The sequence below is a fragment of the Sinocyclocheilus grahami genome, unplaced genomic scaffold, assembly GCF_001515645.1.
Source record: "Sinocyclocheilus grahami isolate Dianchi unplaced genomic scaffold, SAMN03320097.WGS_v1.1 scaffold367.1, whole genome shotgun sequence".
Taxonomy (NCBI): domain Eukaryota; kingdom Metazoa; phylum Chordata; class Actinopteri; order Cypriniformes; family Cyprinidae; genus Sinocyclocheilus; species Sinocyclocheilus grahami.
Window position 1 is genome coordinate 287,263 of NW_015505546.1, and position 25,533 is coordinate 312,795.

Here is a 25,533-nt window from a genome sequence, read left to right on the forward strand (position 1 = left end):
TGGAGGCAGCAGCTGCACGCCGGGGCAGGATGTACCTGATGGCCTCAGTCTGCTTTTGGGCAGCGGAGAACTGCTGGGCAAAGTTCTCCACCGTGTCGCCAAAAAGGCCGGTCTGGGACACGGGGGCGTTCAAGAACTGTGTCTTGGCCGTCTCACCCTCCGTCTGGCTCACCCTCCGATGCTGCAATCGACATCCGATCGTCGGGGGGAGCCTCGGAAGAAACAGGTGGTACCCCCCGGGAGGGTCCAGCCTGCTCTTTCGAGAGCTCCACTGATTTCGAAGTGCCGGCGGGATGGGGAGTCCCTGGAGGGGAATTCCTCACCGTAACCGTAAGACCAGTCCGGCCACTGACAGAAACAGGGCAGGTAACGGAGTCTGGTCCGCAACTCCGAGACGGTCATACTCCTGCAATGGGAGCATGACTCATCCACGAAAGCCACCTCAGCGTGCTTCATGCCCAGACACGAGAGGCAGCGATCGTGACCATCACCCGGCGCCAGGTAACGACCGCACCCAGAAACACACGGATGGTAAGACATCTTTAAAAAGACGTTCCACCCGTGAAGCTCTTTTAGACAGAAATTGCTCTTTTAGTGTGCTGAAGCGCACAGGGGAGATGGCCGTCGGCAGCTGGATGCAATGATCACATGCCAATGTGCATTGGCTCGTTTAGTTTACACTCGAAGTAGATTGGTCTCTCTAAGCGAGATCCCAATTCGTCGGTCATTCGACGTGACGTTGAGAGTGACCGACTGAAAGGGAACTTATTCATACTTATTAGCCATACTAATTCATACTAATTAGCCACCAATTCAACATAATGCAAAATAGTTACACATGAAGCGCACAGGGGAGATGGCCGTCTGCAACATACACAGGGGGTAGTGCAGCCTGATGTGTGCAACCCATTCGACACGGGAAACCACCACCGCTGAAGCGCCGTACCACCAGCACGAGAGCCCTCGAAGAGCGTGCTTGACTCGACTGTAGTCTTTACTTTTAGCAGAAGGTCAGAAGCAGAACGATAGAACCGCTTGGCTCCTCAGCGAAAAGCTGAATATGCGCTGCATCTGCTGCCTACTTATACTCACGCTGTGATCAGCGGCAGCTGGATGCAATGATCGCATGCCAATGTGCATTGGCTCGTTTAGTTTACACTCGAAGTAGATTGGTCTCTCTAAGCGAGATCCCAATTCGTCGGTCATCCGACGTGACGTCGAGAGTGACCGACTGAAAGGGAACTTATTCATACTAATTAGCCATATTAATTCATACTAATTAGCCACCAATTCAACATAATGCAAAATAGTTACAACCTGCTATGAGACTGTGTTGCCGTTACCACATGATGTTGGTGGTAGAAGGTGTTGGAAGTTACACCACTCTAAAAATTAAAACACGCAAACTTACGGGTGATATTAGCATGTCGCTAAGCTAACAACACAATATTGTAATCTGCATAATATGCATACCACATTCAAATACTATAATAGTCTGAAATTGTTTATAAGATGGAGATATTCTTTTATTTTTCTAGTAGTGTATAAAACAAGTATATTTAACATTTCTCTCAAATTCTTTTTTACTGAAACTGGGAATTCTGGGACTGCCTTTTCCATATATCTTACCTTTATTTTGCAATGAGGAAGTAAGCAATTTTCTGTGTGAAACTTCCATTTCAGCTAAAAATAACTGGAAGCATCTGACACTGGAAGCCTTGCACATTCAAGTTACAAATGTTTTACATTTAAAAAAGGTGGATAATTATACTGTCTATTCTTTGGAACAGACTATATATCAAGAACATACCTTAATGATTCCTTAAAATCCTGCAGAGGTTGCCAGCTCTAAAGGTTATGTAATGGAGCAAATGAAACTCCCTAAACCTGAATTTTTGTGGCCAGGTGAGAAGGTGAAGACATATTTTCTGAATTTAAATCATATCAGGAAGGACGAAAATTCAAAGTCTTTCGGGTTAGTAGGTCAGTAAAGCTGTGAGATACAAAAGATGCAGACAGAATGGAAAACTACAGGCGACTGCCTACAAACTCAGAGAAGAAGGGGTTCTGGAGAGGTGGGACTGGTAATGTATTAGGTAGGGTGACCATACGTGCCATTTTCCCAGGACGCGTCCTGGCCAGGATTTCTATATTGCCTAAAATATCTAGGTTTTGGCTTTGTTTGCGTGTGCAGACCGATCTGTGACATCAAAATACCATACAGACGCTTCCTTATGCTTTCAAAATGCTCTCGAGGTACTTTGATGTCACTGATCGGTCTGCACACGCAAACAAAGCCAAAACCTAGATATTTTAGGCAGTATAGAAATCCTGGCCAGGATGCGTCCTGGGAAAATGGCACGTATGGTCACTCTAGTATTAGGAGACCAATTAAGGCGTTTGTTGAGTGTGTGTATGAGTGCGTACTTAACTCTCACACACAAACACACACTCCATAAATCATCAAAAGCGCTAATAGTACAGTACTCTAAATACCCTGAGAAAACAACAATGCAGTTTTGAGGGCAGTGTCAGCCTGTTTTGCAAATATTTTGCATTATTGGTCTGCCAGCTGGGGGAAAAGTGCTAGAAAAACTATTCACACCTCTACTAGCTTCCTTTTTTATTGCTGCCGGTCTACAAATGAAGCCAAATTGGTTAAAACTGTGATGTGTTCAACATGTTTTTTTCTGTTTTTTGTTTGTTTCATCTGTTTTGTGTGCAGCCATCTCTCTGCACTCGCTCAAGTCATGCAATAAACACAAAGATACGCTGTTAAAGAGACAAAGACTCAGAATCCAGCAAAGGAGTGCACAGATCAGTCCACAACAGATATAAAGAGAAAAGAGAAAAGAGAAGGAGAGACAGAGAAAGAGAAGAGCTGGAAGGATGAGAGACATCGAGTGTGCGGGGTGCAGTGGTTCTGGACGTGCGTGGCAGGAGCTGTAGCTGTAGCTGTTGGCTCCGCTGACTCCCATGGCCCCAGCCCCAGGCCTCCCCAATACCATCTCTGTCTGTCGCACCTCAAAGGATGGCTCCTCGCCCCCCTCCTCTCTCCCTTCGTCCTCCTCACCAATGTGGCAGCTCTGAACAGAGAGATATGTAAGGTTAGCAGCTCTCATTACATCTATAAACGAAAAGTTTTCAAAGTTTCAAATTCAGAAGTTTATGACTTACTTTTGCCATAATATCAGCGTATGACATATACAGATGATCCACTTCAAGTTTACTGCGGTGTGGATGAAACAAATATCAGACAAATATCAGAAATATGATCAGTTTGACTGCACTGACACTATCGGATGAGATCAAAGCATTGATTTTTTTTAATGAATTGAGCTGGATAATGATGTCAAAATGAATGAACTTTGCAACATTGACTGTCATCAAACTGAACTGAATCAACATTGTAATTACTTGAGCTGAACAATAATACTATTGCCTTGATGCTTTATAGATTAAATGAATTTAATATTTGATGAACTTAACAGTATTGAACTAGTTTCAGCTCTTACCTCTTACTCTTCAGCTCATTGATCTAATTTTGATCTGAATTCTTTCATAATTGACGAACTTTGCAACAGTGTCATTAAACTTAACTGAATCAACTTTGAACTAATTTGATCTGAATATTTGCAACTGTCTTCGGTACAGCTGCTTTACAGCTGAAATTAAAGTAATTTCATAACTGATCAATTTTGAAACACTGTTAATTTCTTGTTTATTTCTGTGATGCTGCTTTGAAACAATTAATATTATATATAGTGCAGTCAAATGATTAATCGCATCCAAAATAAATGTTTTTGTTTGCATAATATATGTGTGTTTTCTGAGTATATTTATTATGTATACATAAATTACACAAAGTATATATTTAAAAAATATTTACATGTATTTACATGTCTATATTTATATTGCTATTATTTATTTTATAAATAAATATATATAATATATAAATATAACCTATTTTTCTGAAATATATACATGCATGTGTGTGTATTTATATATACATAATAAATATACACAGCACACATACATACATTATGTAAACAAAAACTTTTATTTTGGATGCGATTAATCACGATTAATCGTTTGACAGCAGCACTAATAAAGTGCTATATAAATAATTGAGATTTTACTTAAGAAGGAATACTATGTCAAGACATCACACTCACCAAACCACAGAGCGATTTGCTTACGTTTTCTCAGTGAGAGCAGTGCGGCTAAAGTGAAGGATGAGCTGATGAAGGGGGTCTGGTTTCGATTCGGTTTCTTCCTCTTCTTCTTCTTCCTGCTCCATCGCTTTCTGCAAAAAACAACACTATGAACAAACTGCCCTCAACCGGGTGTAAGCAGGGAGCGTAAACAGATATGAAGACTTACTGATAAGTCATCTATCATCTTATCTTCAAACGAGTCACCCTCATTTTCAATCCAATTGTGCTTGTAACCATCAAGGAACATATTAGATGCCCGGTGCCTGAAATAAAAGGAAAAATAAGTCTGTGCATACCACTTTACTCCTGGACACCATTAAAGGAAGGTTATGCGTGTCTTACTTGGGGATGTTGTACAGTGGTGTCATTCTGAAGCAGGCCACCACCGCCCTACGACGCTGTTTGGACAGAAGCTTGTGCCAAACCATCTTCTTGGACTTGAATGGATGCTCGGTCTAAAGGAAAACAAAGAGGAAGAAGAAATGGCTCATCACTGAGGAAAAAGAGTGTGTAACATCATGTATACATGCAAACAGGCCTCACCAGCTCAATGTGGAAGAGAACAGCCGAAACTTCCTGAACTCTCTTCACAACCTTCTCCGGTGCATCTGCGTCTTCGGCTTTACCTGAGGTCTCTTTATACAGAGCCATCTGCCAGCGCATAGACGGGTCCTCAACCTACAGACAGACAGAGATGTGTACACACAGACACTTATTGTGATGGAGAGACCTTAAAAGTTGTCTTCCATCACTGTTTTTATTGTGTTCTTATTGTTTCTGGTTCATTGTTATAATATTTATGGGGTGAAATTCTAGTTTCTAGTTCTAATTCTAACAATTCTAGTTTTATTAATAATCTTTATTTTAAGCATATTTTAAACATATTTTAATGTTTAAACATATTTTAATATGTTAAACATATTTATTTGCACGTTAATCACACTTATATGTGACCTTGGACCACAAAACCATAAGTCATAAGTCGCACAGGTATATTTGTAGCAATAGCCAACAATATGTCTGTATGGGTCACTGAATGGGTCAAAATTATCAATTTTTCTTTTATGCCAAAAATCATTAGGACATTTAGTAAAGATCATGTTCCATGAAGATATGTTGTAAATTTCTTACCATAAATATATAAAAAATGTATTATCATTAGTAACATGCGTTGCTAAGGACTTCATTTAGACAACTTTAAAGGCGATTTTCTCAATATTTAGATTTTTTTATTTTTTTGCACCCTCAGATTCCAGATTTTCAAATAGTTGTATCTCGGCTAAATATTGTCCTATCCTAACCATACAGCTTTCAGACGATGTATAAATCTCAATTTCAAAAAAGTGACCCTTATGACTGGTTTTGTGGTCCAGGGTCACATATTATACTTTAGATGTTTTCTTAACTTGGCTGTGTCTATACTTACCTTTCCCTGTAGATGCAGGTTATTCTGCAGAAACTCCCTCACTTCTTCATCTGTGTCTTTCTGTAACATTCAAATGACCAACGAGTCAAAAAATTTATACTACTCAGCGCACACTATCTTTCAAAGGTTTGGGGTAAGTAAGATTGTTTTTTAAAGAAATACTTTTTAAAATTGTTATTATTATTATTTAGCAAAGATGCATTAAATTGATCAAAAGTGACAGTAAAGAAATTTATAATGAAAAATTTCTTTTTCAAATAAATGCTGTTCTTTTAAACTTTTTATTCATCAAAGGATGTTCAAAAAAATCATGGTTTCCACAAAAAAATATTAAGGAGCACAAGTGTTTTCAACATTGATAATAAATGTTGGTAACACTTTATTTTAGGGTCTCTTAACTAGTTGCTTATTACATTTACACTTAGTCATTTGGCAGACGCTTTTATCCAAAGCGACTTACAAATGAGGACAATGGAAGCAATCAAAATCAACAAAAGAGCAATGATATGCAAGTGCTATAACAAGTCTCAGTTAGCTTAACGCAGTACATGCAGCAAGGTTTTTTTTTTTAAATCATATAATAAATAAAAAGAAAACAGATAGAATAGAAAAAGAATAGAGCAAGCTACTGTTAAAGGCCTTTTTTGCTTTTGTTAATCAGAAGAAGTCAGAATTATAATTGTATAATAAATAAAAAGAAAACAAATAGATAGAATGCAAAAAGATTAGAGAAGCAAGTGTTATTATTTTTTTTTTTAAGAAAACAAGCAGCTAGTAAATAAATAGAGTGCAAGTCTAAAGGGGGCAAGTTTTTTTTACATTTTTTTATAAAGAATAGAATTAGAATAGAGAGCGCTAGAGTTAGAGGGTCAAATAAAGATGGAAGAGATGTGCTTTTAGCCGATTCTTGAAGATGGCTAAGGACTCAGCTGCTCGGACTGAGTTGGGCAGGATATTCCACCAGGAGGGAACATTTAATGTAAAAGTCTGAGAAAGTGATTTTGTGATTGTGATTTTATTAGCATGCATATTACTAGAATATTAGCCATTTATTAGTACTAATCAGGCACGTATTAATGCCTTAATCTACATGACCTTATTCTACATCCCTAATCCTACCCAATACCTAAATTTAACAACTACCTTACTAATTATTAAGAAGCAGCAAATTAGGAATTTCTTGAGGGAAAAGTCGTAGTTAATAGTGAATAAGTGTTCCCTATTCTAAAGTGTTACCTAAATGTTTCTTGAGCACAAAATCAGCATATATGAATGATTTCTGAAGGAATCATGTGACACTGAAGTAATAACTGCTGAAAATTCAGCTTTACCTTCACAAGTATAAAATACGTTTAAAAATATATAATTTTGCATTGTAATAACATTACACAATATTACTGTTTTACTGTATTTTTGATAAATGCAGCCTTGCGGCATTGTTTCAAAAATATGAACAAATCCCCTAATCCTACCCAATACCTAAATTTAACAACTACCTTACTAATTATTAAGAAGCAGCAAATTAGGAATTTCTTGAGGGAAAAGTCGTAGTTAATAGTGAATAAGTGTTCCCTATTCTAAAGTGTTACCTAAATGTTTCTTGAGCACAAAATCAGCATATATGAATGATTTCTGAAGGAATCATGTGACACTGAAGTAATAACTGCTGAAAATTCAGCTTTACCTTCACAAGTATAAAATACGTTTAAAAATATATAATTTTGCATTGTAATAACATTACACAATATTACTGTTTTACTGTATTTTTGATAAATGCAGCCTTGCGGCATTGTTTCAAAAATATGAACAAATCTTACTGACCCCAAACTTTTGAACGGTAGTATAAGAGTTTTTTGTTGTGTTGTTTAGCAGTAAATCAGCCATCCTAATCAAAATATATGGCTAAGCATGTGGCTAAGTACCAGAGAGTAGCGGATCTTGGCCAGGTTTATGAGCTCTTGGTCTGCAGGAGAGCACATGTTGAGACCAATGGGGAGCAGTTTCTTCAGGGCCGCTACAATCAGCGAGGTCTGAACGGAATAACGGTCCCCGCGGCGCTTCTTCTTAGACCGCTCAACATCTGAGCCTCCACCCTATAAAAACTCTGAAGAGTTAGACTGACACAAGGATGCTCTTACCCAGAAAGACAGGTTTGGCCCACAAACAGACTGTTTTGGGAAAAGAATATGGATTTGTTTTAGGAAAGACTGATTTCATTGGCAAAAAGTCTTTAAAGGGATGCTTTCTAAGTGAATAATGTGAATACAGAAACAATTCTCTGTAAACATCTACCTTCTGTCTTGCTTTCTGAATAGTTGATGATTAGCTACATCTTTTACATTGTTAAATAATGTGTTAATGGTGGCTACCTTCTATGTTTTGCAGATTAACAAGGAAATGGGGAAATTCAACAAAATAGCATTGAGGGAAAATAACAACATGCTTTAAGGGCATGTTTTATCAGTCAGTTTATTAGGAAATGTTAGAGCTAAACATACAGCGGTCTCATTGTTAGTAGTGTAAGTTTGCCAACCCTTCAGCACAGCACACTTAAAAACAACACTAGGCTTTGGGGCCGCTCCAAACCTAACACACACTCTCTAAATCTGTGCCTGTAAGACGTCATTAATGACTGTTGCCTTCTACAACAAGAGCTCCCTCTGGCCTTTCAGCATGAGATGAGATGCAAGACAAAAGCAAAATGAAGATAAGAAAACACTAGACAAGACAAGACATGAAATGAGAAGAGAAGAGAAGAGAGGAGACTAGGCAAGATGAGAAGAGACAGGAAAAGACAAGAGGAGAAGAGAGATGAGACAAGGGCTGCACAGTTTGGGGGGAAATAAATCATATTGTGATTTTTTTTTTTATAAAACAAAAATTGTGATTGTGATTTAAAATGTGATTTCTTTTAAAAGAGCTCTAGGTTTGCTGAGCGTGTTTGTATGGCTGCAAAATAAAGTGCTGCAGCTGTGACGTTAAGACCCCGAAGCAGGGCTGCCAAATTGGAATGACGATTTCCAGCCCAAAAGCTCAGAAAAACCTGCCCAAAATTTTAACTGTCAAAATAATGTTATGGAATATGTAAATCAAGGTTGATAAGGGCCATTTGAACTGAATATACAGTCACTACATTCAAAATCAGATACGCTATAACTTATCACGCTAAAATCTTGTTTAGCCTACGCAATTTATATGATTGAAAACCACCAAACTGACCCCAAACCAGCCAAAATTTTGTCCACCCGCCCAAGCCAATTTTTGCCCGCATAATCAAATTCAAAACCACCCTATTGGGAGGGAACCCGCCCAATCTGGCAACACTGCCCCGAAGACTAATTCGTCACTGGTTCCCTCAAGTTTCTCCATTGGGTTTTTTATGGGGTTTTTCAATTCATGAGTAAAATAAGGTCAGTGGTGATACTTTGACATTTTGCACACACACATACTGAATTTTAAAGCAGTTATTTATTTGAAAAAAACACACAAGTACGTTCATTGTGTGAGTGTGTGCAATTTACAATATGTTAACCACAGACCTTATTTTAATCATGAACTGAAAAATCCCATTATAAGAACCCAAATCTCGAGGAAACCAGTGACGAATTAGTCTTCCGGGTTTTGACGTCATTGCTGCAGCACTCTATTTGTACAAAAATGTGGTAATTATATATCAATTAAAGTTTGACCGTTAATTGGTTTTACCAATATTTTCCCTGATATTGAAGCATTTTTCCATTATTGGATATCGGATTTGTAATGCCGGATTTACCAATATATGGCACTTATTATACGGTGGGCTTTAGGAATTGCGTGCGAGACTGCCATTACGGCACTGCATGTTGAAGAGACAAGTCAAACAACGGCGTTTACAGGTAAAGTAACTTGTTACAGGTTATCGGTCACATAAACTTGCAAATAATCGGTACTATCGGTCGATCTCTAATGTCAATATAACTTGAAAAAATAATAAGTATAAATGAGTAATTATTATTTTATTTTACAGTACAACTGTAAAATTAAAACACTAATATTTGTATCTTATTTTCTTCATTTCCAGACTAAGCTTTTATTTGGAAAACTACGAGGTTAAAGCTTCTCCTTTATAAACGCTTCTCATTAAAATGTTTGGCATGTGTTGCGTTTTTAAATGCACATTATAAGTGAAACTCACAGCACATGCAGAGATGAAGATTGTGAGAAGCAGATACGAAAAACACCGGATCATGAGCTGCTTGTGTGTAAATGAACACAGTGCCACGCTTCACTCTGAAACACGCAGTGCTTTTGTTTATTTTAATAAACCGCAGCCTTTGCGATTTCATAATCGCATTTGATAATCGCCATTTTCATCTTTCAGCCCTAGATAAGAGCAGATGAGACAAGCCAAGAGAAGAAAACAAGAAAGGAGAAGAGATGAGAGGGGAAGAGACATGAGAAAAGAAGAGGTGAGAAGAGACTAAACTATATGAGAAGAGATATCAGTAGGGATGAGACCAGAAGAGATGAGAGGAATATATTACGTCTGAATGTATTAGGCAGAGAGGGGCACCCATGGTGAGGAGATAACAGATGGTGCTACAGTAATGGCGTCTCACAGCACAGAGGAGGAGGTGGTCTCCTGCAAAGTGAGTAGTATCATTGTGCTAGTTAACACCTAACAGAGACAAACTTTTTAGGGAAGTGAGCAAGTGAGTTGGGATTGGGTAACATGTCAATTATTAACTTGTCAACAGAATGGACACAAAAGTCACATTAACTGGAATGAATTAAACAAAGGAAGGGAAATATTAAATGAGAGATGTAATGAGAACTGTTCCCTTTATAGGAAAAGCCATGTTCCCTCCCTACATTACCAATGTGCTCATTGGTAATGTGAAGATTCTGTGAAGATTAAGTGATGGGTAATGGTTTGATTTTGATAATGAATATTTTTGCTCCTAGAGAGCATCACCACCAGAGCTTGTGGGGAAAAACAGTAAGATCAAACATTAACATCAAACTACACTAAAATAAAGAAAAGGAATCAGTCTGCAAGAACTTGCAGCAGTCAAAATCCATCAGAGGCACATCAATCAAAATCACTGTCAGGACGATGGAACTCAGATCCAGCGAGAGTTCAAGATCCAGCGGAAAGTGCCATGATCCTGAGACTAAAGTCTATGGCTGAGGGCTTTCATCAAACAAGGTACCAGCATACCTCACACACACTGGCATTGAATGAGGGTATGGTCTTCTGGTTGTTGTGAATATATGTGAGTGTTTGCCAGTGTGTGTGGGAGTTTGATGAAAAGCCCTGCTTGTGCGCCATGCGATCAGCACAGTTCTTTTTTTTATCATGCAGAAACACAGTCTGACCTCTCCGTCTCCGGCCTACACACCCCGATTCCACAGCGAGACAGGACACAGAGAGAGACAGCACTGTTAAAACTTACACCCTCACAGACAGGAAAAACATCAATGGATCTATAAACCCACTGTGAGAGTAGAAACAGTGTCTGTCCTGAAGAGGACACAAGGTCAGCAGTCATCTGAAGAAATGGACTTTTAACAAATCTAACAAATTTAATTTAAATATTTCTAAACATCAATTATTAACTAACAATTTGATATGATTGAGAAGGTACATAAAATAACACAACTTTTAAATTTACACTCAAATGTCAATTTTGTGCAGCAGTAAGTGGACAAACCCACCTTGCTCATCTTGCTTTTGCTGTCAGCAGTGAGGAAGGACATGTTGTTGATCTCATTCATCACCACAAAATTCTGCTCCTCACGCTTGAAATTCTGCAAATAATAATAAAAGAGTTATTAGAAAAGTGGAAGGGAGAATAGACAAGAACAGACAAAAAGAGAAAAGAGAAGTGACAAGACAAGAAACAAGAATAAAAAGAGATTAGAAAAGATGAGAAGAGACAAGATGAGATAAGACAAGAAGTTAAAGACATGTTGGAGGAGACAAGAAGACAAAGAGACAAGAAGAAACTAGACATGAGACAGGACAATGGGATTTTAATTATAGAAAGGGAAAAAACAGACTTACGTGAGATTTGGACCAGAAGATGAAGACTTCTCCAACCATCCTGAAGAGGTCCTCAGCATCAGGGTCAGGACAGGTCAACCACCTCGCCCTTTAAACGACAAAGAACCAAATCAGAGAAGACTTCTCTAGAATGACTTTAGTCTTTAGGGTCATTCACAACAAGGACGATAACTATAACAATAACTATAAAGTTTTAATAATAGTTCTAACTCTGTGAGAATAGGGAAGTACACACCACAGCTATAACAATAACGACACAAAGCAACAATATTATTTGAATAACTTTAAGAATTTTTTTTCCCGAATAGCGTTCTAAATAATGATCATTTGGCTCCATAAGACCTCAATACATTACCATGAACTGCAGGTATCAATTTTGTATTGCCTGCTTTTTTTTTGTTTTAGCCGTTGACTTGCATTTTATGAATCACCATGGACCATTGTTTCAGCTAAATCTTCTGTTCTACTTAAGAAAAATAAATCACCTACATCTTGGATTTCCTGAGGGTGAGTAAATCTATTTTTGGGTGAACTATCCCTTAATGTATTTCAAGCAGCAGACTACATAACTGTAGGATTATGTAGGATTATTATACCTTATAATAAACAGAACTTTATTGTCTGTTGCTTTGTATGCTAATCTAGTTATTGTTTTAGGTGTCAAAAGACCTTTACTCCTGCAAAGGCTTCAAAGTGTCTAAAAAACTAAAATAAAGCCTAAAACAGTAGGGCTGCCCTCGACTAAGGATTTTTCTGGTCGACTAGTAGTCGTTCATTTTAAAGGGGTCATATGATGTTGCTAAAAATAACATTATTTGGTGTATTTGGTGTGATGAAATGTGTTTATGTGGTTTATGGTTTAAAAAAACACATTATTTTCCACATACTGTACATTGTTTCTCCTCTATGCTCCGCCTTTCTGAAACGCGTCGATTTTTACAAAGCTCATCGGTCTGAAAAGCGAGGTGTGCTCTGACTGGCCAGCTATCCAGTGCATTGTGATTGGCCGAGTACCTCAAGCATGTGACGGAAATGTTACGCCCCTTACCATACTGTGATGCCCTGTCGGGCCGGAGCGACGAGACAAAAACATTAAAACCCATTATAAACAAGGCATTTGTTGCATCCAGTGGGGACATAATTACGGATTATAATGACTTATACTGTCTTTTTACTCGTTGCATTATTCACTGATAAACAAGTGCTTTCTCGTCATCTCCACGGTAGTGGATGCACCTATATGCATGTTTCACATGGATTATTACATAATCTGATAATATTTGTTTTTCATTTGAATTGGTTCATTTTAAAGTAGACATTTCACTCTCTATAGATATATTTTTAATGTATGTAAAGCAAAGATATACTCAGAGTTTCGTGCTCACGTTTACAGACCGAGACGGCAGAAAGCACATCCTGTTTGCTTTCATTATTTTACAAAAGCGCGTTTTGTTGTTATTGTAAGTGCACACATATAAACGTAGAGTCTTTACAGACTTGAAAGATGTATTACTCTTATCTGTATGACCAAAAATTACGGGGTATTTTAAGAGTAAGTGAGCGCACCGGCGCCTCCATCTGTCCTGCAGTGAGCACTACTGTTCAGCTTCCACTCTTCCACTCTCACTTAAGCCCGGCTCACTATGTGCAACTTTGGCCACGATTTGGTCGTCTGAGACAAATTTTGAAAATCCTAAAAGATTCCTATAATCCTAGGCTAAAATCTGTAGTCTTTGATCATTAGTTTGACATGTTCACTGACAGCCGATTAATGGCCGTTGCGATCAAATTTTACCTCCGACGAAATTCTGGCAGTGTGACTTCTCCCACGACGAACGTCAAACTGCCATGATCAGAATTAATGCTAGAGATTTCTTCTAACCGCATAAACTCCGGCACTCTCGTCCTTCGCTCACGTAATTCATATGATACGTTGCCTTTGCTATGATAAACACCGGTTGCGCTGCTGTTTTCATGTGGGTGTGTAGTGCTGCTTACACTATTATTCTTAAATATGCCAGTATTGCCGCCATTCATATACTTTCATGATAGCCAACATTACAGCCATGAGTGCAATGCAGCTCACAGTCACTGAACGTGTATGGGTTGATAATATAAATCTCCGGACAAGTTTTCTTGCGCGCACCCGTTTTTAACGCATCTTGACTGTCGTACAGTCTGACATTAATGACAACTGAGATCCCACAGTGTGACATGATCATCATGTTCGTACAGTCTGACAAGTACAATCATAAAGGACTTTTAAAAAATCGCACAGTGTGAGCCCAGCTTTAAACAGCGCACATTTCTAGGTTAACATTAGATTAAGCGGCCATGTAACATTGCTGCTACTTACATATAAGCCATATTTGTGGTGGATGACTGATAGGCGAGCATTTGGATGTCCTGCCGGTTGTACTGTATTACCATAGACCAGCCGTTAATAATCTGCGTGTGTCATGATTCACAGGGAGTGGGCAGCGAGGAAACGAGGAGACGCAGGATGAACTCAAAACAAACTGACTTTAATAAATAAACGGGCATACAAATCAGGCAGGATGACAATGAGGAGACCAGAAGATATTTACAATACTGGATTAGGAAACATGGAAACAAACACGGCTTAAAATATTAAGGGGGCTAAAGGGACACACCTGGGATCAATAAACTCAACGGTGAACATCTGGAAACACATTAAACAATCAGGACAGGAACAGGAAGACTAAATAAGGGCATGGAAAAGCATGGGGAGCAAAAACACACACAAAACACGGAACAGAGTCTGACATTACTCCCCCTCCTGGAAGGTGCATCCCGCGCCGTAACAATTCCACTAGGGAGGGGGGTGGGTGCCCTGGAGGCTGGTGCAGGACTGGGACACGGGGAATACCTCTAGGGTGGATCAGGCAGTCCAGGTTGCCATTGCGGCACAGGGAGCTCAGGGGCCATAGCGGAGCAGGGAGCTCGGGACGCCATGGCGAAGCAGGCAGACTAGGAAGCCATGGCGGAGCAGACAGTTCAGGAGGCAATGGCGGAACAGGGAGCTCGGGGAGCCATGGCGGAACAGGCAGTTCAGTAAGCCATGACGGAGCAGGCAGACTAGGAGGCAATGGCGGAGCAGACAGTTCAGGAGGCTACGGCGGAGCAGGGAACTCAGAAGGCCATGGCTGGACAGCCTCCATGGCCTTGGCCTCGCCACTCGGCCCGGCCACTACGGATGGACCCACACTAACCCCCCCCCACAATAAAAAATCGTTGGGGAGAATATCGTCTTTAGAGGCCCTCCGTAGGCCTAACCCGGGAACAGTGGCCCTCCCTGGGCTTGACTTGGGGACTGGAGCCCTATCTGGGCTAAACTCGGGGACAGGAGCCCTCTTTGGGCTGGATTTGGGGGCTGGAGCCGACACTGGAGCGAGCTCTGGGGCTGAAGCCGACCGCCTTCTCCTCCTTAGATTCCCCTTTAGGTTTGGGGTGAAAGGCGTGGTCAGCAGGCTTGACTGAGGAACTGGTTCTGACTTGGGCCCGGACACTACCCAGACACCGGAAGAGCCCTTCCCTCCAGCATAGTCCCATGGTGTCTGGGAGGTCCACGGGACGATGGTAGTTGGCCCCGAGCCAGAACAGGGAATTGATGGTGGCGTCATCTAATGCCGTCGCCGCGGCGAGCCCGCAGAGTTCCCAGGCGTACTCGAAGAAAGGGAGATCTAGGCGGGCTAAGGCGGAGAAACAAGCGGCGATTTCCATGATCTCAGGGGGAAACAAACGGAAAACCAAAACACTTTTAAAAAATGGAAAGCACACACGGGAGAGGGGGCGCGGTTTACTGTCCTTGGTCCGGTATTCTGTCATGATTCACAGGGAACGGGCAGCGAGGAAACGAGGAGATGCAAAATGAACTCAAAACAAACAGACTTTAATAAATAAACAGGCATACAAATCAGGCAGGATGACAACGAGGAGACCAGAAGACATTTACAATACCGGACGAGGAAACATGGAAACACACACGTCTTAAATATTAAGGGGGCTAAAGGGACACGCCTGGGATCAATAAACTCAACGGGGAACATCTGGAAACACATTAAATAATCAGGACAGGAACAGGAAGACCAAATAAGGGCATGGAAACACATGGGGAGCAAAAACACACACAAAACACGGAACAGAGTCTGACAGCGTGACTTCGCCAATGTGGATTTTTTTTTCCTGCAACTAAGCGACTAATACAATTTTGGACGACCAAGCCTCTTCTGGTCAACTAACGATTAGTCGACTATTAGGGGGCAGCCCTATAAAACGGTACCTGGACTACAAAATCATCCATTGGTGTGGACACTAATATAGTTATTGTCATTTGTATAAATGGGCCTTTACTACTGCAAAGGCTTTAAAGTATCTGAAGTTACTTCTGTTGGTGATCTCATAACAAAAATATAGATTGAAACAGTACATGGACCATAAAATCATCCTGCGGATGAGAGATACCTGTTGTTGTCCACATATCGAATGAGTAGCGGGTAAAGAGCATACAGATCCCTGCAGAGCACAGCAAAGTCATCACGAATGGTTCCCTGCTCACTGTCCATCTCTGTCTTCCCCTCCATACGCAGCTGATCCTCCTCGGCCACCACCTTTCCACAACGTTTCTTCAGCTTCTCCATGGTGGGGATGAAGTGGGACTTAAGCATCTCAGGCTTCGCCCTGCTCACAATGGGCTGAGCAAACACTGCGGAGGAATATCAGGAGGAACTACGTAATAAATTCTTAGTATTTTTTGAAGACTCCACATTTAGTTTCCTCTCACCTGCCAATCTCTTCATCCAGGAAGCTTCATCAATACCCAGGTTATTGACGACAATCTTCATGATGCTACCCAGGAGCTGATTGAGATGTTCGGAGGTGACATCCGTGCACAGGCAGCCTTCCTGCTCTGGGAAGTTCTCCGGTCCCCTCTCCCACCAGCGGGGCAGATAGTTACACAGCATGGGCAGGGTGATCTCAATCACGTGGGGCATCTCTGTATAACGGGCTCCAGACTCTGCCAGATCCCCGATCTCTTTCATCAACACGTCCAGCTCAGGGATGTCCAGACACAGTTCCTGCACTTGACTGGGCAGACCCAGGACTAAAACATGGATGATAAGGTAGTTAAGGAAGCACTAGTTGATAACACCTATAGATGGAATACGTTCAGTGTGAGCTACTGACTTGTTCTCTCTCGAGGGGTTTTGGTGGTGTACACGGAGTATGAGTTGAACTCGTTGAGGTGAGGCTCCAGAAAGGCAACAGGCATAGCAGCAGCCAGATGAGCCAGACACTCTCCTAGAGCTGGTCTTTGGCTGTGATATCACACCATAACATTTATTAACATAACACATTCTGTAAAAATGGCTCATATAGAAACAAAAACATATATGCAAAGCTGTTTGTTACTTCTCAGCATGAGGGGTTTTTACAGTGCCCAAGGAATAGATACTGCACATGATACGGTAACAGGATATCTGCAAGTCATCCACTGAATGATGAAGGGAGAGAGACACAATATGAGGGACAGTGAGCGATCTACCGTATATAACAATGACAATATTACAATTACTTGCAGATTTATTCTGATTTTGTATTTTCTAACTTTTGATTAATCATTGTTACCTCAGTAATTTGTTGCTGAGTTTCTGGAATTAAATTAAATTAAATTATAAAATTAAAATTACACCATTTACACTATTGTTATTTTACTTTATTTAAATAAACAAATAAAATTAAATAAGATAACACTACTTTTCATTTATTGTTATTTTACTTTGTTATATTAAATATAACTATATATATATATATATTTATATATTAAATGTAGTTATGTTAAAGAAACTTATTTTTATAATACTACTTATTTACACCATTTATTCTTATTTTATTTTAATTAAATTTTATTAAATTCAATTACATTAAAAAATATTATTCTACTCATTTACACCATTTATCATTTAAAATTAAATTAAATTTGATCATATTACTTATTTACACCATTTATTATTTTACTTTGTTTAAATTTAATTACATTTAACTTATGTCATTTTCACTTTTGCTATTTTAGTCAGTGAAGCACACTAAACTGAAACTCAATTGGTAGAAAGAGCAAAATATACACAGCCTTTTCAATTTAATTCTTCCCAAATGTTAATTATTACTGTAATGAATTAATCTATTTATAAATTAAGTAAATGTACTCAGCTATGTAGGCTAAATTTAGTCAAAGTTAAATGACTCTGTTGAAACCTATGAAAATAACTCACACATGACATCATCTCCAAACTGGTGCTGGGCGATGTGGTCGAACAGTGAGGTGAGCACTGGCAGAAGAGCAGTGGTGGTGTAGCTTATGTTCTGAGATACACCTTTCACCTGTTACAGAGACAGAGAGAGGCAGGGAAAGAGGCTCAATTCAGCAACTTTGGCAAAGAACAAAGTTACATCTCTGAGAACAGGGCTATATTTACATCTGACCTGGTTTTTGGTAGACACTTTCTCCAATTTGAGGTTCTCAACCATCTTCTCAATATCATCGGCAGCACTCTCAAAGAAAGAGCGCAGACCAGCCTTCACAATCTCAGGCCCAGATTTCATCACAGTTCTGGAAGAAAAAGCAAAATAAAAGACAAAAGACAAAAATAAAAGCATGACATTTTATTCATAAACAGAAATTAAGGATGTAAACATTAGTAAAACACTGGGAATCATGTGGTCAACACACATACCTGGCGTCCAGTGAGCGGGAAAGAATATGAAGACAGTTGACCACTGCTGAGGCATCAGTGCCTGCACACACAAGCATTCAGAGCATGACACGGGACTTTTATTTTCACCTACAATTAACCTACAACATGTGGACTGAGGATACTATGCTACAATATATGACACAGATATAGCATGAAGTGATAGAATTAAAGCCAAAGCAGATATTCTTCTGAAATACAGTACTCCTATTATAATTATTCGGACTATAGGACTAGTGAGTCAACACTGCAAATGATGCACCAACTTAAGCAAAGCACAGCAAATCATTAGAAAAGCTCCCAGAGAAAGAAAGAAAGAAAAAGAGAAAGAAATAACTGACTAAATTAAATTAAATACCACATATTTATGCTATTTTAATTGTTATTTTACTTAAATTAAATAATTCTACTTATTTATGCCATTTTCGTTATTTGACTTAAATTAAATAATAATACTTATTTACACCACTTTCAATATTTTTTATAAAATAAAATACAATTAAATAAATACTTATGACAATTTAAATATTGTTATTTTACTTAAATTAAATTAATGAAACTAAATAATACTACTTATTTATGCCATTTTAATAGTTATTTTGTTTTAATTAAAGAAAAAGAAATAATATTTAAGAAAGAAAGAAAGAAAGAGAACTCAAGCCAAAGAGAACTCAAGAGCAAATAAGTCGAACTATTAGGAATGGATATACTGCTGATGGGAAACATTAAAGAAAAAGGGGATGATGCAGTGAAAAAATGAAATGTGCAATCGTGTCATCATGCAGGATTCTTACCAAAGAGGGAAACCCTGTGTCTCACCAGACCGGCCAACTTACAGAAGATACTGAGATAGAAGATACATAGATAGAAACAGAAGAAGAAAAGAGGGGTGGCGGTTTGGGAAAGAGGAAATGGCACGAAGAGGAATAAAAGGGGCGAGGTTAAGGTGATGGAAAAGTAGGAGCAAAATAATGTGATCCATAAAAGATAAATGTAACAAAAAGGATGAGGGAACCCGAGGGAAAATACTCCGGGAAGGGGCAGAGAGAAAACCACAGGCAAGAAGAAGTGTGAGGAGCAGAGAGGATGTGACAGGTCGCAACATCAAAACTAACTGACATCATTTAAAAATGTTAAAAATCTTTAAGGTACATAAAATCTGACTAGGTTACCACAGAATAATGAAGCACTGTAGAATTAGTTACCTAGCAATCATCTCCTTCTCCTTGTTGGAGGCATGACCACCACTGCCCAAGACTTTAGCAGGTGTGGACAGGAAATACAGGCAGTGATTCTTAAAGTACTGGTTTACCAATGGAAGCAGAATCTACATGTAGAGAATATAAAGAGGAAGAGCAAAGTTTGAGAGGCTGTGATCCTGAAAACAGCTGACCTGTTTTATTCCGCATACACACATATTCTGGTCAAAGGTGTCTCACCTTGGCAAAGAATTTAATCTCCTGTTCGTGAGGAGATTTCTCAACTCTTCCACTGCTCACAACGGCCTCTGGAGTAACAAATACACAGAACATAAAAAAATACAATTTCAAATGAAAACTAACATCTACAGTTCTTTGGATCTAAGAAATGTATCTATGGATCTATGAATGTATACCAAGATGAGCAATAAACTCCTGCGCAATCTCCATCCACTTCAACAGCTTCTGCAGGAACCCGTAAGCGAAACGCTTCTCAAAAGAGGAAATTTCCTGTTCCATGTCCTTCAAACCTCTGGAGAAGAAAAACAGTGAGGAAGAGCGAAAACAAAACAAGGACAAAACATATTTTGTTCAATAATGTATGATTGTTATGTCATCATTTCAGGATATACAGCGGAGGTCAAAATGAGAGAAAATCTATAAATACTTGATTTTTTCTCAAATATTGTTAATCTTCATCGCTCAAAATTTGAAGGAATATTATCTGTAGGTATGCCACTGATCCACTAACATTTGACAAAATAACCAAGGCATTTCAACAAAACTTTAATTTTGTGGAAATCACAGTGATCAAAATTAGAGAACAGTAACCACTATAGCATAAAAGAAGATTACAAACAAAATCTTGGGCTACAGGGCTACAGCTGTCAGAAATTATAGTAGGTATTGTAGAGGCTCCTGCTTTGAGTGACTTCAGCACATCTGCGGACGCAGGACATCACTAGTTTCTCACACTGCACTGGTGTGATCTCGGTCCACTCTTCTTCCAGTATCTTTCATAGTTCGGTAACTGTAGTGGGTTTCTTAGCCATAACTTTGTTGCCAATGATTTTCCAGAGATTTTCAATTGGGTTTAGATTAGGACTCTGGCCTGACCATTTCATTATTTCAATGCTTTCAGCTTCAAGGAACTGCTTTACTCAGTTTGCAGTGTGACTGGGACATTGTCCTACATAAAAAAAATTGCAGGCTGATTGGGAGATGCTTGCAGGGAAGGAACTGCATGTTGCTGAAGGAGGTTCTGATAAATATTTGCATTCACTCTGTCATGTAGCTGTATAAGAGGCCCAACTCCTGCTGCACAAAACATCCCCTAAGCATGACACTTCCTCCTCCACCTTTCACGGACTTCTTTACGCACTTGGACTTTAGTCTTTCCTCAGTTTGACACTGAACAAAATGTTTCCCATCAGACCCAAATGAATTAAACTTGCTCTCATCACTAAAGTGAACTTTGGACCAGTTCTCCTCTCTCCACACAACATGCTCCTCTGCAAAGGTGAGCCTAGCCTTTTGATTATTTCTGCTGATGAGAGGCTTCATCACTGCAGAGTGCGCTTTCAGTCCAACTTCTCTTAAACGTGTCGAGACAGATTCATACCCTGTTCATCGCTGAACTGGAGAGCAATTCCAGCTGTAGTGCTGAACCGATTCCCCATTGAGAGTCTCTGCATCCTGTATTCTTGTGCATTTGTCTTATGTGGACGACCAGCCTTTTTGGGGAACTTGAATGAATTAGTGTACTAATTCTACTGTGTACTATTAGTGTAGTGAACTGTAAAGCTGCTATACTCGAGAAATTACAGATTTGGAATGACAAACTTCTCTTGCGATGGCTAAAAGGGTCATCCCTTTGGCCTTCATCTAGACAACCTCCTGTCACAGGATTTCAGTCATATTAGACTGGCCCGCCATCTTGCAATCTCAGTGAAAATTGGAGGAATGCTGCCAGTTAAATATGGTTTGTCATATAATTAAGGAAATTAGAGTTATTTTTCAAACATCTCATTTAAGTTTTTATACTGTGCTTCAGAATACAATTAATGAAAATATTACGAAATATGCTTTACGAAAAGATTACGAAACTGCCCTTCTACTCCTGTTAGAATAACTTCAAATAGGACTACGTAGTGACCCTGAAATTGAGGAAATTGTAGGTTGTGCTCTAATTTTGATCTCCACTGTATATATAATTTATTCATAAAAATGTATATGTAAATGTATGATATTTATAATACATGTAAAATTTAATTATTATATATGTGTATAGTATATAAAGACATTATTATTTATTTTGATGTTTATGTATTCTGACGTCTGTGTAAATCCCCAGTATGTTCTGTTTCTCAATTAGCTATTTTTTCCAACTTGAAAAATGGTGTTTAGACTAGATTGAACAGGAAATTACGAAGGTAGGAAAAGGAGAAGCAGTTTTTCTGATAATTTGTGTATTATGTGATTTCAAAACATGCAAAAACCTAAAACAGGGGTCTGCAATGTATGGCACGTGAGCCAGCATTGGCACGGAGAGGGATAATCACTGACACGTGAGCAATAGCAAAAGAGGTGTGTGTGTTATAGTTAAATGTATTCCCTCGAACATGAATGCAGATGTACATTTTGCTGTAATCCTTATTTATACTCACACAGCCTGATTTATTAAGTTAGGAGCTAGAAATGCTATTAAAGTGTTTGAATTAACCTGCACTAGTCAACTTGATTCAGATCAATGCAGCATTGTTCTTTCACGCAAGTCAATTTCGCTTGAGTCAAACTATGCGATTGAGTGCATGACAGTTTACATTTTATTCTGTATTTGTTGCTCTTAACATTCATTTACACATTTACACACAAACCGTAAACTCATGTAAAAATCATGTATTTATACAATTATGGCACTTCATGACCAAAAGGTTGCCAACCCCTGGCCTAATAAGAAGAACTGGAGCCATGTTTGGAAGTACAGTCTACAAAATATGTGTATAAAATAGGTTGCCTTTCGTGGAACTTCGAACTGCGTCCTCTAGGGGTCGCTATGGGGGAACGCCTCGTCGTGACCCGTGTCTGAAGCCTACATTGAAAAAACACCAACTTGTTTGGCCGGCGACAGCCATGACGTCACTACCGTCGCAACTAGTACAAAATAGGCGCCGGTAGCGCACATCATCACTTTCTTCGTCTTCACTGACCGTTCTGTTTGAAGCGTGCATTCCAAAAGCAAAGTAAGAGCTTTTTCTTTTTCGACCAGTTCTCCTCTCTCCACACAACATGCTCCTCAGCAAAGGTGAGCCTAGCCTTTTGATTCTTTCTGCTGATGAGAGGCTTCATCACTGCAGAGTGCGCTTTCAGTCCAACTTCTCTTAAACGTGTCGAGACAGATTCATACCCTGTTCATCGCTGAACTGGAGAGCAATTCCAGCTGTAGTGCTGAACCGATTCCCCATTGAGAGTCTCTGCATCCTGTATTCTTGTGCATTTGTCTTATGTGGACGACCAGCCTTTTTGGGGAACTTGAATGAATTAGTGTACTAATTCTACTGTGTACTATTAGTGTAGTGAACTGTAAAGCTGCTATACTCGAGAAATTACAGATTTGGAATGACAAACTTCTCTTGCGATGGCTAAAAGGGTCATCCCTTTGGCCTTCATCTAGACAACCTCCTGTCACAGGATTTCAGTCATATTAGACTGGCCCGCCATCTTGCAATCTCAGTGAAAATTGGAGGAATGCTGCCAGTTAAATATGGTTTGTCATATAATTAAGGAAATTAGAGTTATTTTTCAAACATCTCATTTAAGTTTTTATACTGTGCTTCAGAATACAATTAATGAAAATATTACGAAATATGCTTTACGAAAAGATTACGAAACTGCCCTTCTACTCCTGTTAGAATAACTTCAAATAGGACTACGTAGTGACCCTGAAATTGAGGAAATTGTAGGTTGTGCTCTAATTTTGATCTCCACTGTATATATAATTTATTCATAAAAATGTATATGTAAATGTATGATATTTATAATACATGTAAAATTTAATTATTATATATGTGTATAGTATATAAAGACATTATTATTTATTTTGATGTTTATGTATTCTGACGTCTGTGTAAATCCCCAGTATGTTCTGTTTCTCAATTAGCTATTTTTTCCAACTTGAAAAATGGTGTTTAGACTAGATTGAACAGGAAATTACGAAGGTAGGAAAAGGAGAAGCAGTTTTTCTGATAATTTGTGTATTATGTGATTTCAAAACATGCAAAAACCTAAAACAGGGGTCTGCAATGTATGGCACGTGAGCCAGCATTGGCACGGAGAGGGATAATCACTGACACGTGAGCAATAGCAAAAGAGGTGTGTGTGTTATAGTTAAATGTATTCCCTCGAACATGAATGCAGATGTACATTTTGCTGTAATCCTTATTTATACTCACACAGCCTGATTTATTAAGTTAGGAGCTAGAAATGCTATTAAAGTGTTTGAATTAACCTGCACTAGTCAACTTGATTCAGATCAATGCAGCATTGTTCTTTCACGCAAGTCAATTTCACTTGAGTCAAACTATGCGATTGAGTGCATGACAAGTTTACATTTTATTCTGTATTTGTTGCTCTTAACATTCATTTACACATTTACACACAAACCGTAAACTCATGTAAAAATCATGTATTTATACAATTATGGCACTTCATGACCAAAAGGTTGCCAACCCCTGGCCTAATAAGAAGAACTGGAGCCATGTTTGGAAGTACAGTCTACAAAATATGTGTATAAAATAGGTTGCCTTTCGTGGAACTTCGAACTGCGTCCTCTAGGGGTCGCTATGGGGGAACGCCTCGTCGTGACCCGTGTCTGAAGCCTACATTGAAAAAACACCAACTTGTTTGGCCGGCGCTTGAGTCAAACTATGCGATTGAGTGCATGACAGTTTACATTTTATTCTGTATTTGTTGCTCTTAACATTCATTTACACATTTACACACAAACCGTAAACTCATGTAAAAAATGGTCATGTATTACATGTATAAATCATGTATTTATACAATTATGGCACTTCATGACCAAAAGGTTGCCAACCCCTGGCCTAATAAGAAGAACTGGAGCCATGTTTGGAAGTACAGTCTACAAAATATGTGTATAAAATAGGTTGCCTTTCGTGGAACTTCGAACTGCGTCCTCTAGGGGTCGCTATGGGGGAACGCCTCGTCGTGACCCGTGTCTGAAGCCTACATTGAAAAAACACCAACTTGTTTGGCCGGCGACAGCCATGACGTCACTACCGTCGCAACTAGTACAAAATAGGCGCCGGTAGCGCACATCATCACTTTCTTCGTCTTCACTGACCGTTCTGTTTGAAGCGTGCATTCCAAAAGCAAAGTAAGAGTATTTCTTTTCCTACTATGGCGAGCACTAGCGGAGCGTTTAGAAAGTGTGTACATCCGTGCCAGCGGTTCCTGACACCCGATGATTCACACGATCTATGCGTTGTTTGTTTGGGCGAGGAGCACGCACGCGATGTCCTCGAGGGGGCAATCTGCGTGCACTGTGAGAGCTTTTCTCTGAAAATGGGGCTTCCTGGCCACCGGCGTACTCCTTCTTGCTGAGGCAACGAACGGGAGGTACGAGGGCATCACCAGGATCCTCCTGTGTAAGGATGTCCTAGGCAGGGCTCCCATCACCACTGAGATGTGCGAGCCGGCCTCTTCCGGCTGGCCGATATGGTCGGGTTTCCATGAACTTAAATTCCAGATAATATGGTAAATGTCCACGTAAAGCAAGGCTTTGCGCATTTCTCCAAATGCCACGTGAGTGGGGGATGTGCACGTGAAGCTGTGCGCATTTCTCTAAAATCCA

The 25,533-nt window shown here is 39.4% G+C and overlaps 1 protein-coding gene across 1 annotated transcript in view; it reads right to left on the minus strand.

Annotated features, from left to right (window-relative positions):
- LOC107549251 (ryanodine receptor 1-like) overlaps nucleotides 1-25,533 on the minus strand; it is an 80,762-nt gene that overhangs the window by 28,196 nt on the left and 27,033 nt on the right. The window contains exons 44-65 of the mRNA XM_016230263.1: nucleotides 20,078-20,193; nucleotides 19,902-19,969; nucleotides 19,668-19,789; nucleotides 19,257-19,306; nucleotides 18,445-18,505; nucleotides 18,194-18,320; nucleotides 17,983-18,091; nucleotides 17,123-17,204; nucleotides 16,898-17,028; nucleotides 16,494-16,814; nucleotides 16,175-16,415; nucleotides 11,690-11,777; nucleotides 11,341-11,433; nucleotides 11,002-11,016; nucleotides 7,566-7,736; nucleotides 5,644-5,703; nucleotides 4,761-4,895; nucleotides 4,560-4,672; nucleotides 4,384-4,480; nucleotides 4,200-4,306; nucleotides 3,178-3,229; nucleotides 3,024-3,086 (exon numbers count right to left, since the gene is read on the minus strand). Coding sequence (XP_016085749.1) covers nucleotides 3,024-3,086; nucleotides 3,178-3,229; nucleotides 4,200-4,306; nucleotides 4,384-4,480; nucleotides 4,560-4,672; nucleotides 4,761-4,895; nucleotides 5,644-5,703; nucleotides 7,566-7,736; nucleotides 11,002-11,016; nucleotides 11,341-11,433; nucleotides 11,690-11,777; nucleotides 16,175-16,415; nucleotides 16,494-16,814; nucleotides 16,898-17,028; nucleotides 17,123-17,204; nucleotides 17,983-18,091; nucleotides 18,194-18,320; nucleotides 18,445-18,505; nucleotides 19,257-19,306; nucleotides 19,668-19,789; nucleotides 19,902-19,969; nucleotides 20,078-20,193 — 2,422 coding nt within the window. The remainder of the gene's footprint in view (nucleotides 1-3,023; nucleotides 3,087-3,177; nucleotides 3,230-4,199; nucleotides 4,307-4,383; nucleotides 4,481-4,559; nucleotides 4,673-4,760; nucleotides 4,896-5,643; nucleotides 5,704-7,565; nucleotides 7,737-11,001; nucleotides 11,017-11,340; nucleotides 11,434-11,689; nucleotides 11,778-16,174; nucleotides 16,416-16,493; nucleotides 16,815-16,897; nucleotides 17,029-17,122; nucleotides 17,205-17,982; nucleotides 18,092-18,193; nucleotides 18,321-18,444; nucleotides 18,506-19,256; nucleotides 19,307-19,667; nucleotides 19,790-19,901; nucleotides 19,970-20,077; nucleotides 20,194-25,533) is intronic.